Below are 12500 nucleotides of genomic sequence, written 5' to 3' on the forward strand. Positions count from 1 at the left end.
ATCTGTCAATAGTTTTAATGTATACATTATATAATTATACATAATTACCTTAAGACATATTTTGCTGCTCTCATTGAAACCTCTTGTGTGTGTAAATATAAGTGCCTGTCCTGTGATATGGGAAAGATTTTACCGTATGAGTGTGTCAAGCCGTTTTTTTACTGAAAACACGGGCCTTCATTTTGATCTCTCTCTGTATGACCGCTTTTTGCTTTAAAACAGTAAAGTGTTGATCACTGCCTAATGTTTTTGTGTTTTTCTGTTTGATGTTCTCTGCTGAGTCACTGTGATGTTTAAATTCATGATCAGTAAAAAAAAAGTTGGAGCATTTTTCCGATCATCGCTCACACGTTTATGTTTTTGTCACACTGCTGTGGCGTCGTTGTCGGATGGATGTTATATGTTTACAGTCCCTCACCGCTGCTTAGACGTGTTTCCTGAAATGACGCTACATTCACCCAGAACTATAAGCACAGTCCAAGCACCAACACAGTGTTCTGGCCAAACCTCCTACTCCATCTGTTCTCATCCATCTGAATTCATCCCAGATGGTACACATAAACCACTGAATACTGACATAATCCCAGATGGTCTGAGTTAATCTCAGATGGTACACATAAACCACTGAATACTGACTTAATCCCAGATGGTCTGAGTTAATCTCAGATGGTACACATAAACCACTGAATACTGACATAATCCCAGATGGTCTGAGTTAATCTCAGATGGTACACATAAACCACTGAATACTGACTTAATCCCAGATGGTCTGAGTTAATCTCAGATGGTACACATAAACCACTGAATACTGACTTAATCCCAGATGGTCTGAGTTAATCTCAGATGGTACACATAAACAATTGAATACTGGCTTAATCCCAGATGGTCTGAGTTAATCTCAGATGGTACACATAAACCACTGAATACTGATTAAATCCCAGATGGTCTGAGTTAATCTCAGATGGTACACATAAACAACTGAATACTGGCTTAATCCCAGATGGTCTGAGTTAATCTCAGATGGTACACATAAACCACTGAATACTGATTTAATCCCAGATGGTCTGAGTTAATCTCAAATGGTACACATAAATCACTGAATACTTAAAGACTACTGAATAACCAGTACACACAGTATCAGTTCAGTCACACACAGTATCAGTTCAGTCACAACAAAACAGAATAAGAATCAATGCCCCTGTGCTTCTCCATTACAGTCTCTAAAAATATTGCACTTTGCAACATACTTAATGTAATCTTTACATAAACTGTAATCTTAAACTGTATTCTAATTAACTGTAACATATATATGCAGGTGTATAACAGTTTGTAATGTAAGGTGCTACAGAGATGCAGTGTGCAAAATGGGTGCAGGATGTGTGCTAAATGTGTGTTGGATGTGTGTTGGGTGTGTGTTGGGTGTGTGTTGGATGTGTGTTGGGTGTGTGTTGGGTGTGTGTTGGATGTGTGTTGGATGTGTGTTGGGTGTGTGTTGGGTGTGTTTTGGATGTGTGTTGGGTGTGTGTTGGGTATGTTTTGGGTGTGTGTTGGGTGTGTGTTGGGTATGTGTTGGATGTGTGTTGGATGTGTGTTGTGTGTGTATTGGATATGTGTTGGGTGTGTGTTGGGTGTGTGTTAGATGTGTATTGGGTGTGCGTTGGGTGTGTGTTGGATGTGTGTTGGGTGTGTGTTGGGTGTGTGTTTGATGTGTGTTGAATGTGTGTTGGGTGTGTGTTGGATGTATATTGATGTGTGTTGGGTGTGTGTTGGATGTGTTTTGGACGTGTGTTGGATGTGTGTGGGTGTGTGTTGGATGTGTGTTGGGTGTGTGTTGGATGTGTGCTGGGTGTGAGTTGAATGTGTGTTGGATGTGTGTTAGATGTGTGTTAGATGTGTGTGTGATTTGTGTTTGATATGTGTTGATTGTGTGTTAGATGTGTGTTGGATGTATGTTGATGTGTGTTGGGTGTGTGTTGGATATGTGTTGGGTGTGTGTTGGATGTGTGTTGAATGTGTGTTGGGTGTGTGTTGGATGTGTGTTGGGTGTGTGTTGGGTGTGTGTTATATGTGTTTTGGGTATGTGTTGGGTGTGTGTTGGATGTATGTTGGATGTATGTTGATGTGTGTTGGGTGTGTGTTGGATGTGTGTTGAATGTGTGTTGGGTGTGTGTTGGATGTGTGTTGGGTGTGTGTTGGGTGTGTGTTATATGTGTTTTGGGTATGTGTTGGGTGTGTGTTGGATGTATGTTGGATGTATGTTGATGTGTGTTGGGTGTGTGTTGTATGTGTGCTGGGTATGTGTTGGGTGTGTGTTATATGTGTGTTGGGTATGTGTTGATGTGTGTTGGGTGTGTGTTGTATGTGTGCTGGGTATGTGTTGGGTGTGTGTTGAATGTGTGTTGGATGTATGTTGATGTGTGTTGGGTGTGTGTTATATGTGTGCTGGGTGTGTGTTGTATGTGTGCTGGGTATGTGTTGGGTGTGTGTTGGATATGTGTTGGGTGTGTGTTGGGTGTGTGTTGGATGTGTGTTGGGTATGTTTTGGGTGTGTGTTGGGTATGTGTTGGATGTGTGTTGTGTGTGTGTTGGATATGTGTTGGATGTGTGTTGGGTGTGTGTTGGATGTGTGTGTGATGTGTGTTGAATGTGTGTTGGGTGTGTGTTGGATGTGTGTTGGGTGTGTGTCCTGGTGATGCATTTGGGACACCGGATCACTCTGTGAAGAACGTTCCTTCCCAGAGAGCTGCAGATGCTGGATTTAAAGAGGGCACTTTCAACACTGAAGCCATCAAACATCAGTGAGCTAGAGGCTTCTGCACGCACAGAACGGATTTCAACAGAGAGCTGTACGAAGCTGGTCAGCACCTACTGAAAACAGTTATTAGAAGTTATGAAGGCTAAAGGATGCTCCACAAAGTGCTGAAGCTGGGGGTTGAATAATAGTGCACATGCACATTTGTGAAAAGAGTTACATTTTTCATTTGAACTCAAAGTTAAGTCAGTTTATGTTCTCAAAATAATTCAAATATGTATCAATAAATATTTTTTGTTGTTTAATGAGCCTTTCTGTCATATATTTTCATTAACCTCGATTCACATCACTATAACGTCTTTTGACGTGTGGGGGTTGAATATTTCCAATTGCAACGGTGTGTGAGTTTGTGTGTGTATATATATATATATATATATACACACATACATATATATATACATATATATTGTGTGTATATATATATATATATATATCAACTGCGGTCTAATTTACTGTAACCTTTATCTATAAACTGTAATATTTATATAAACTTCCAATATCCACATCAAAATTCGTAAAATGTCATCTTCTCAACTCAGCTGAATTTTAACATCACACAACAAAACTTGGTGAAGTAAGTAAAATAATCTTCTGAAATATTCCTGTGCGTGCGTGTGTGTGTGTGTATCATAGCAGGTGTAGGGACATGGTCAACCACAGCTGTGTGAATCAGCACAGCTCGTGTCTTTTTCCTCTCGCGCTTTGTGATTTCTCTCTTGTCATCCAATGTTGTTTTCATACAAACGCCACCGTGGGCTGTTTTACTCAGATCAACGCCATGACAGCTGATTCAACGTCTGTGCTTGTTAAGACTTCTGATTTTGAAGGCTGCATGCTAATCGTCTTTACGTGAAAGGGTTTTTTACACTGAATGGTCGTGCTGTCTCCATGAACACACAAAGCCAGCTATCTGAGGAGACTCGTAGTTAGCGTGGCGCTTTAAAAGTTTAACTGCCCTGCAGTTTCTCTGAAAGCAGGTGGACAGTGCTCACAGATTGATGACTCGGTCTTTCTTTCGTTTGCAAATGGAGTGGTTTTGGAGTATTTGTTCAGGTGCCGTGGTAGTGAAAAACCGCTATGAATGCACATATATTAGCCTGGTATTTGTCTATTCTCTAACTCCGCCACTAGTTGTCAGCATTCCCCTATACAGAAATAAATTTACTTGAGGTCCATGTATCACATTAAACACGTTTACCCTCTGCACCATCTGTTTTATGTGAATCCTCTCACCTCAGAATTATTCACCGTACGTATCTCTCAGCATTCATAAAGTATGTCATGTTTTACATTCATAATTTAATCTCTCACGGTGCTTTGTCTTTACATAGGACAGTTTATCAATCCTTTGCTACCGCGTGTGTGTGTGTGTGTTTGTAAACATTTGTAAATACAACAGTAAAGGCTCTTTTTAAGGATTCATGGCATTCCCACTGCTGAGATGGGAGACATCACCCGGAAGTTAACGTCAGCGTCCTGGTTTGTGTTGCCGTCCGGAGAGCTGCATAGCGCAGGTCTAAGCGCTGTTTGGCTGAGCCGGAGCGAATCGGGACGCCGCATTGAGTCCGTTACTCCAGCAGCCGGTTTATGGTAAACAACAGCCAATGCCACCCTCTCCAGCGCGAACAAGGACAAAGCTTCGAGGGGTCAACACTTCACCATTTTTGTGGACTTCACGGATATCGCGAAGATGGAGGTTTCAGTATGAAACGTCGCGCGTTAAGAGAAGCGGTCCCGTCAGAGCCTGGAGGGACAGAGGGGCTTGTTTTGTCAGTTGTGAGATATTTCATTCAAGCTTGTGAACGGAGCTACTGCAGTGTGTTGGCTGCGTGATGTTACGATATTGTATGTAATCGTAAGGAGTTGATTTCCCGATAGATAGATAGATAGATAGATAGATAGATAGATAGATAGATAGAGAGTAAAATTATTAAACAGAACATGTAAACAAATCACGTTTGATACCATTTGAACATGTGACCGATAAATAGTGTTTTACGCATGAAATTATGATGAGTTGATCTTTAAAAACGTTTGTAGCATTTCAAACAGGGCAGGTAATTGCGTGTTAATATGTGCCACAGAGTTTACCGAACCGATCCACTTCACTGCTGTGTAATAATAACACAGTCTAGTATTTGAGTAACAATGAGAACCAAGCTAAAACTGAACCATTTTTGTTTGTAGGCTGGTAGTCCTCAGAGAGGCACCGTTACTCTGACCTGAACTGCGCAAAATGAGACCTCTCTGTTGTGGTCGCCACTCGGAAAGTTCAGAGCGTGTGAGCTTGTGTGTCAGTGGTTTCAGCATTGTTGGAGGGTAAACCATGTTTTCAGAACCACAGGAAAGTTGCCGACTGTCTGTTTTGTCAGATAAATAGTAGCTGAACCGCGTTTAGTACTAAAGATAAGCACGAGTCTTAGCTTTATCGCATAACCACTTGGCCCTGCTGGCCTGCCGAGTTAGCGCCGTCTCACTGCAGTTCTGTGATGTTAGTGCGCGAATGAACTCGTCTCTCATTAATATAAAATAGAGAGCGGACATCATGGCCTCTTCCGGCACAGAGAAGACGGGAGAGGTCGATCTTTCTCAGGTCAAGCATTTCTCTTGTCGTTGTGAGGATGCTGGACAGTCGCTAAAGTCTAAAAGCCTTCCTGCCCTCAGTGAGAGCCAGGCACTGGACCAGGAGGGCAAGAACACTCTACTGCCCCCTAAAGACGGGGACAAACTTCAGATTACACCTCCCAACCATCCCAGGACTGACCAATCAGCTGCTACCTCTGGTGATGTGGGTTTAAGCACTTCCCACAACTCAGAGGTGACTAATCCCGTCCAGTCTCAGGACAGCAGTGGGTGGTTGCTTTCCTTGCGTTTCCCACGTTTTCCGGTTCGGCGTTACGTGAGGGTGATTCTGTCTGACTCCCGATGTTTCCTGTTCTGTATGTGTTATCTGACCTTTGTTCAGTCTCTCATGGTGTCTGGGTATCTCAGTAGCGTTATCACCACCATAGAGAAGCGCTACAGTCTGCGCAGCTCAGAGTCCGGCCTGCTGGTCAGCTGCTTCGACATCGGAAGCCTGATCGTCGTAGTTTTCATCAGCTACTTTGGAGGGCGTGGCCAGAGACCCCGTTGGCTGGCTGTCGGGGGAGTGTTCATCGCAGTGGGCGCTGCCCTCTTTTCATTGCCCCACTTCATCTCACCGTCCTATCAGATCAAGGAGTTGAATGCCACTGCTGCAGGGGAGGGGCTTTGCTCCAGCTTGGCCAATGGCAGCAGGGGCCAAGGGGTGGAGTCTTGCCCACCGAATCAAGAGGGCAACGAACATGCACTGTATGTTGCCCTGTTCATCTGTGCGCAGATCCTGGTGGGTATGGGGTCCACGCCCATCTACACACTGGGGCCCACATACCTGGATGACAACGTGAAGAAAGAGAATGCCTCCCTTTACCTGGGTGAGTTTCACTGGGTTGTGTCCTTAGAGAGGTGAGCGTGATGTGGGGGTGTGTCTGTGGACAGGTGAGAGTGTGAGGTTGATGTGGGGGCGTGTCTTTGGACAGGTGAGAGTGTGAGGTTGATGTGGGGGCGTGTCTTTGGACAGGTGAGAGTGTGAGGTTGATTTGGGGGCGTGTCTGTGGACAGGTGAGAGTGTGAGGTTGATGTGGGGGTGTGTCTTTGGACAGGTGAGAGTGTGAGGTTGATGTGGGGGTGTGTCTTTGGACAGGTGAGAGTGTGAGGTTGATGTGGGGGTGTGTCTTTGGACAGGTGAGAGTGTGAGGTTGATGTGGGGGTGTGTCTTTGGACAGGTGAGACTGTGAGGTTGATGTGGGGGCGTGTCTTTGGACAGGTGAGTGTGTCAGGGTGATTTGGGGGCGTGTCTTTGGACAGGTGAGTGTGTCAGGGTGGTTTGGGGGCGTGTCTTTGGACAGGTGAGTGTGTCAGGGTGGTTTGGTGGCGTGTCTTTGGACAGGTGAGTGCGTCAGGGTGGTTTGGGGGCGTGTCTTTGGACAGGTGAGTGTGTCAGGGTGGTTTGGGGGCGTGTCTTTGGACAGGTGAGTGTGTCAGGGTGGTTTGGGGGCGTGTCTTTGGACAGGTGAGTGTGTCAGGGTGGTTTGGGGGCGTGTCTTTGGACAGGTGAGTGTGTCAGGGTGGTTTGGGGGCGTGTCTTTGGACAGGTGAGAGTGTCAGGGTGATTTGGGGGCGTGTCTTTGGACAGGTGAGTGTGTCAGGGTGGTTTGGGGGCGTGTCTTTGGACAGGTGAGTGTGTCAGGGTGGTTTGGGGGCGTGTCTTTGGACAGGTGAGAGTGTCAGGGTGATTTGGGGGCGTGTCTTTGGACAGGTGAGTGTGTCAGGGTGGTTTGGAGGCGTGTCTTTGGACAGGTGAGTGTGTCAGGGTGGTTTGGGGCATGGTTTTATTTACAGTTACAGGCCACAATGCAGTGCTCAGCCTCAACATCAAAATTTGTCTTAATTTGATTGTCCGTGTTCAGTGCCCTCTCATATGTTAGTGCAGTACACAGTGAGTCTGGGTTGTCCGTGTTCAGTGCCCTCTCATATGTTAGTGCAGTACACAGTGAGTCTGGGTTGTCCGTGTTCAGTGCCCTCTCATATGTTAGTGCAGTACACAGTGAGTTTAGTTTTCATGTTTATGTTTTGTGCATTATTTATTAAAACGTGTATAGCTATGGGAGAAGCAGCCCAGTTATATCTCTCTGCAGTGGTGTCCACACCTTGTCCCCTCCATAAGCAGGGATTTAGACACGGACACAGGACGACCATGGTGCAATGTAATGTGTGTGTGTGTGTGTTACAGCTATCATGTATGTGATGGGTGCATTGGGCCCTGCTGTTGGGTACCTGTTGGGCGGAGTCCTGATCGGGTTCTATGTTCACCCCAGAACCACTGTGAGCATTGACCAGAACGACCCACGCTTCGTTGGAAACTGGTGAGAGACGGACAGATACTGCTGTTCTGCAGGGTTTCAGCCGAGGGAAAAAGTCCACTTGATGTTTTGGTCTGCAGTGTGACTGTTTCTCTTGTTCCTACTTCACTGGTGGTACTAAACTAAACAGTTTCATAAATTGTTGGAAACATTTCAGCGAGCATTTTTGGAATACTAATGAGTCTTTTTTACAATTCAGCAAAGCGTGTCAAACAGAATTTTATAAAGATTAATTTTAATCCGAGAGAGGACAGTTGATTCCCCCACCCACCTATCTCTCTCTCTCTCTGTCTCTGTCTCGCTCTCTCTCTGTGTCTCTGTCTCTCTCTCTCTCTCTCTCTCTGTCACTGTCTCTCTCCCTCTGTCTCTTTCTCTTTGTCTCTCTCTCTCTCTCTCTCTCTCTCTCTCTCTCTCTCTCCCCCTCACTCTCTCTCTCCGTCTCCCTGTCTCTCTCTCTCTCTCTCTGTCTCTCTCTCTCCCTGTCTCTCTCTCTCTCTCTGTCTCTCTCTCTCAGGTGGAGTGGATTTCTGCTTTGTGCAGTTGCGATGCTGTTCGTTATATTTCCAATGTTCGCCTTCCCAAAGAAGCTCCCACCACGACGCAAGAAGACCAGACAGAAGAAAAAAAAGAGTGTGGACGATATGTCAAGCGAAGATGAGGTCATGAAAGAGAAGAACCAGACTGTTGCTTCTTCCTTGAGCTTTGGCAAAGACATTAAAGGTTGAGAGATTTGGTTTGGCTCCCCCTAGTGGTCATTCCAATAAATGACTAAAAATGACAGCCAGTTGAAGTGAAACCTGTTCTCTGTATATTTCTCTGTCAGACCTGCCCAGGGCGGCCGTGCGAATCCTGAGTAATGTGACGTTTCTGTTTGTGAGTTTATCTTACACGGCGGAATGCGCCATCGTCACCGCATTCATCACTTTCATCCCAAAGTTTATTGAGTCCCAGTTTGGCGTCCCAGCCTCCAGTGCCAGCATTTACACTGGTAAACAACACACACACACAGGCATAATCAACAACACTTCCGCTGAGGATATAGTGTGTGTATATCTGTGATATCTGAGTGTGTGTGTTTATTTCTGTGTGTGTATATGAATTGACTGAGTGGTTATTTTTAAGTGAGATAATTGTGTCCAGTGGTGTTATGTGTGTGTGTGTGTTGCTGAGTGGGTGTATGCATGTGTTTCTGTATGTGTGTTTCTGTGTATGTGTGTGTGTGTGTATGTTTCTCTGTGTGTGTGTGTGTTTCTGTATGTGTGTTTCTGTGTGTGCGTGTGTGTGTGTGTGTATGTTTCTGATGGGTGTTTCTGTGTGTGTGTTTCTGTATGTGTGTTTCTGTGTGCGCGTGTGTGTTTGTCTGTGTTTGTGTTTCTGTGTGTTTCTGTATGTGCGTTGCTGTGTGCATGTGTGTGTTTTTCTGTGTGTGCATGTGTGTGTGTGTGTGTGTGTGTGTTTGTATTTCTGTGTATGTGTGTGTGTACTGACCGAGTGTTTTGTTTTTTTAGGTGTGATAATTGTTCCCAGTGCCGGTGTGGGGATAGTGTTGGGGGGGTACATCATTAAGAAGCTGAAGCTGGGAGCGAGGGAGTCGGCTAAACTGGCCATGATTTGCAGTGGAGTTTCTCTCCTCTGTTTCTCAACCCTCTTCATCGTGGGATGTGAGAGCATCAATCTCGGAGGCATCAACATACCATACACCACCGGGTAACGTCTTATACACCAGCATGTAACAGACCATACACCACTGGGTAACGTCTTATACACCAGCATGTAACATACCATACACCACTGGGTAACGTCTTATACACCAGCATGTAACATACCATACACCACTGGGTAACGTCTTATACACCAGCATGTAACATACCATACACCACTGGGTAACGTCTTATACACCAGCATGTAACAGACCATACACCACTGGGTAACGTCTTATACACCAGCATGTAACATACCATACACCACTGGGTAACGTCTTATACACCAGCATGTAACAGACCATACACCACTGGGTAACGTCTTATACACCAGCATGTAACATACCATACACCAGCATGTAACATACCATACACCACTGGGTAACGTCTTATACACCAGCATGTAACAGACCATACACCACTGGGTAACGTCTTATAATCCAGCATGTAACATACCATACACCACTGGGTAACGTCTTATACACCAGCATGTAACATACCATACACCACTGGGTAACGTCCTATACACCAGCATGTAACATACCATACACCACTGGGTAACGTCTTATACACCAGCATGTAACATACCATACACCACTGGGTAACGTCTTATACACCAGCATGTAACAGACCATACACCACTGGGTAACGTCTTATACACCAGCATGTAACAGACCATACACCACTGGGTAACGTCTTATACACCAGCATGTAACATACCATACACCACTGGGTAACGTCTTATACACCAGCATGTAACAGACCATACACCACTGGGTAACGTCTTATACACCAGCATGTAACATACCATACACCACTGGGTAACGTCTTATACACCAGCATGTAACATACCATACACCACTGGGTAACGTCCTATACACCAGCATGTAACATATGGTACACCACTGGGTAACGTCTCATACACCAGCATGTAACATATGGTACACCACTGGGTAACGTCTTATACACCAGCATGTAACATACCATACACCACTGGGTAACGTCTTATACACCAGCATGTAACATACCATACACCACTGGGTAACGTCTTATACACCAGCATGTAACAGACCATACACCACTGGGTAACGTCTTATACACCAGCATGTAACATACCATACACCACTGGGTAACGTCTTATACACCAGCATGTAACAGACCATACACCACTGGGTAACGTCTTATACACCAGCATGTAACATACCATACACCACTGGGTAACGTCTTATACACCAGCATGTAACAGACCATACACCACTGGGTAACGTCTTATACACCAGCATGTAACAGACCATACACCACTGGGTAACGTCTTATACACCAGCATGTAACAGACCATACACCACTGGGTAACGTCTTATACACCAGCATGTAACAGACCATACACCACTGGGTAACGTCTTATACACCAGCATGTAACAGACCATACACCACTGGGTAACGTCTTATACACCAGCATGTAACATACCATACACCACTGGGTAACGTCTTATACACCAGCATGTAACATACCATACACCACTGGGTAACGTCTCATACACCAGCATGTAACATATGGTACACCACTGGGTAACGTCTCATACACCAGCATGTAACATATGGTACACCACTGGGTAACGTCTTATACACCAGCATGTAACATACCATACACCACTGGGTAACGTCTTATACACCAGCATGTAACATACCATACACCACTGGGTAACGTCTTATACACCAGCATGTAACAGACCATACACCACTGGGTAACGTCTTATACACCAGCATGTAACATACCATACACCACTGGGTAACGTCTTATACACCAGCATGTAACATACCATACACCACTGGGTAACGTCCTATACACCAGCATGTAACATATGGTACACCACTGGGTAACGTCTCATACACCAGCATGTAACATATGGTACACCACTGGGTAACGTCTCATACACCAGCATGTAACATACCATACACCACTGGGTAACGTCTTATACACCAGCATGTAACATACCATACACCACTGGGTAACGTCTTATACACCAGCATGTAACATACCATACACCACTGGGTAACGTCTTATACACCAGCATGTAACAGACCATACACCACTGGGTAACGTCTTATACACCAGCATGTAACATACCATACACCACTGGGTAACGTCTTATACACCAGCATGTAACATACCATACACCACTGGGTAACGTCTTATACACCAGCATGTAACATACCATACACCACTGGGTAACGTCTTATACACCAGCATGTAACATACCATACACCACTGGGTAACGTCTTATACACCAGCATGTAACATACCATACACCACTGGGTAACGTCTCATACACCAGCATGTAACATACCATACACCACTGGGTAACGTCTTATACACCAGCATGTAACAGACCATACACCACTGGGTAACGTCTCATACACCAGCATGTAACATACCATACACCACTGGGTAACGTCTTATACACCACCATACATGAGCAGTTAATACACCATAGATCACTGAGTAATATTCAACACACTGCTGGGAATAAACCGCACTACAAACACAGACGGACCCTCTGTTCATAAGAGTCAATACAAATACAAATTAAAACAAATGGCATTTTGTGATTTAAGAGAAACATTAACCAAGTAATTTTTGGGTTATATCAGTCCATACACACACACACACAGATACACCATCTTCATACACTATACAGTACAAGATGGGACACATACACACATGCTTTACATGTACAGAGTGTCCAAGACAGACACACCCTGACCCCTGACCCTTGCTGGTCCTCTCATACCTTTAATCTCACCAGTACCATGTCAGCCCTGTAACCCTAACACAGTCTGATTGGAGAGTTTAATTTGAATCTCTGCCTCCTTTCCTTTTTCTCTCTCTCTCTCTCTCTCTCTCTCTCTCTCTCACAGGCCCACACTGACTCTGTCCCATAGGAATCTGACTGGTAGCTGTAATGTGAATTGTGGCTGTAGGATCCATGAATACGCCCCAGTGTGTGGATCAGATGGGATCACCTACTTTAACCCCTGTCTCGCTGG

At 44.9% G+C, this 12500-nt stretch overlaps 2 protein-coding genes across 5 annotated transcripts in view; both read left to right on the forward strand.

The window, feature by feature from the left end:
* The window catches only part of lactb2 (lactamase, beta 2), a 6793-nt gene extending 6555 nt beyond the window's left edge, over positions 1-238 (forward strand). For all 4 annotated transcript variants that reach the window (XM_030775367.1, XM_030775365.1, XM_030775368.1 and 1 more), the window contains exon 8: positions 1-238. This exon is cut by the window's left edge. The gene's annotated coding sequence lies outside the window, so the exon portion shown is untranslated.
* Positions 239-4736: 4498 nt separating this feature from the next.
* slco5a1a (solute carrier organic anion transporter family member 5A1a) overlaps positions 4737-12500 on the forward strand; it is an 11617-nt gene continuing 3853 nt past the window's right edge. Inside the window, exons 1-6 of the mRNA XM_030773924.1 lie at positions 4737-6264; positions 7623-7755; positions 8267-8472; positions 8576-8740; positions 9261-9459; positions 12372-12500. The exon at positions 12372-12500 is cut by the window's right edge and continues 31 nt beyond it. Coding sequence (XP_030629784.1) covers positions 5358-6264; positions 7623-7755; positions 8267-8472; positions 8576-8740; positions 9261-9459; positions 12372-12500 — 1739 coding nt within the window. The 5' untranslated portion in view covers positions 4737-5357. The remainder of the gene's footprint in view (positions 6265-7622; positions 7756-8266; positions 8473-8575; positions 8741-9260; positions 9460-12371) is intronic.

The sequence above is a fragment of the Chanos chanos genome, chromosome 5 (assembly GCF_902362185.1).
Source record: "Chanos chanos chromosome 5, fChaCha1.1, whole genome shotgun sequence".
Taxonomy (NCBI): domain Eukaryota; kingdom Metazoa; phylum Chordata; class Actinopteri; order Gonorynchiformes; family Chanidae; genus Chanos; species Chanos chanos.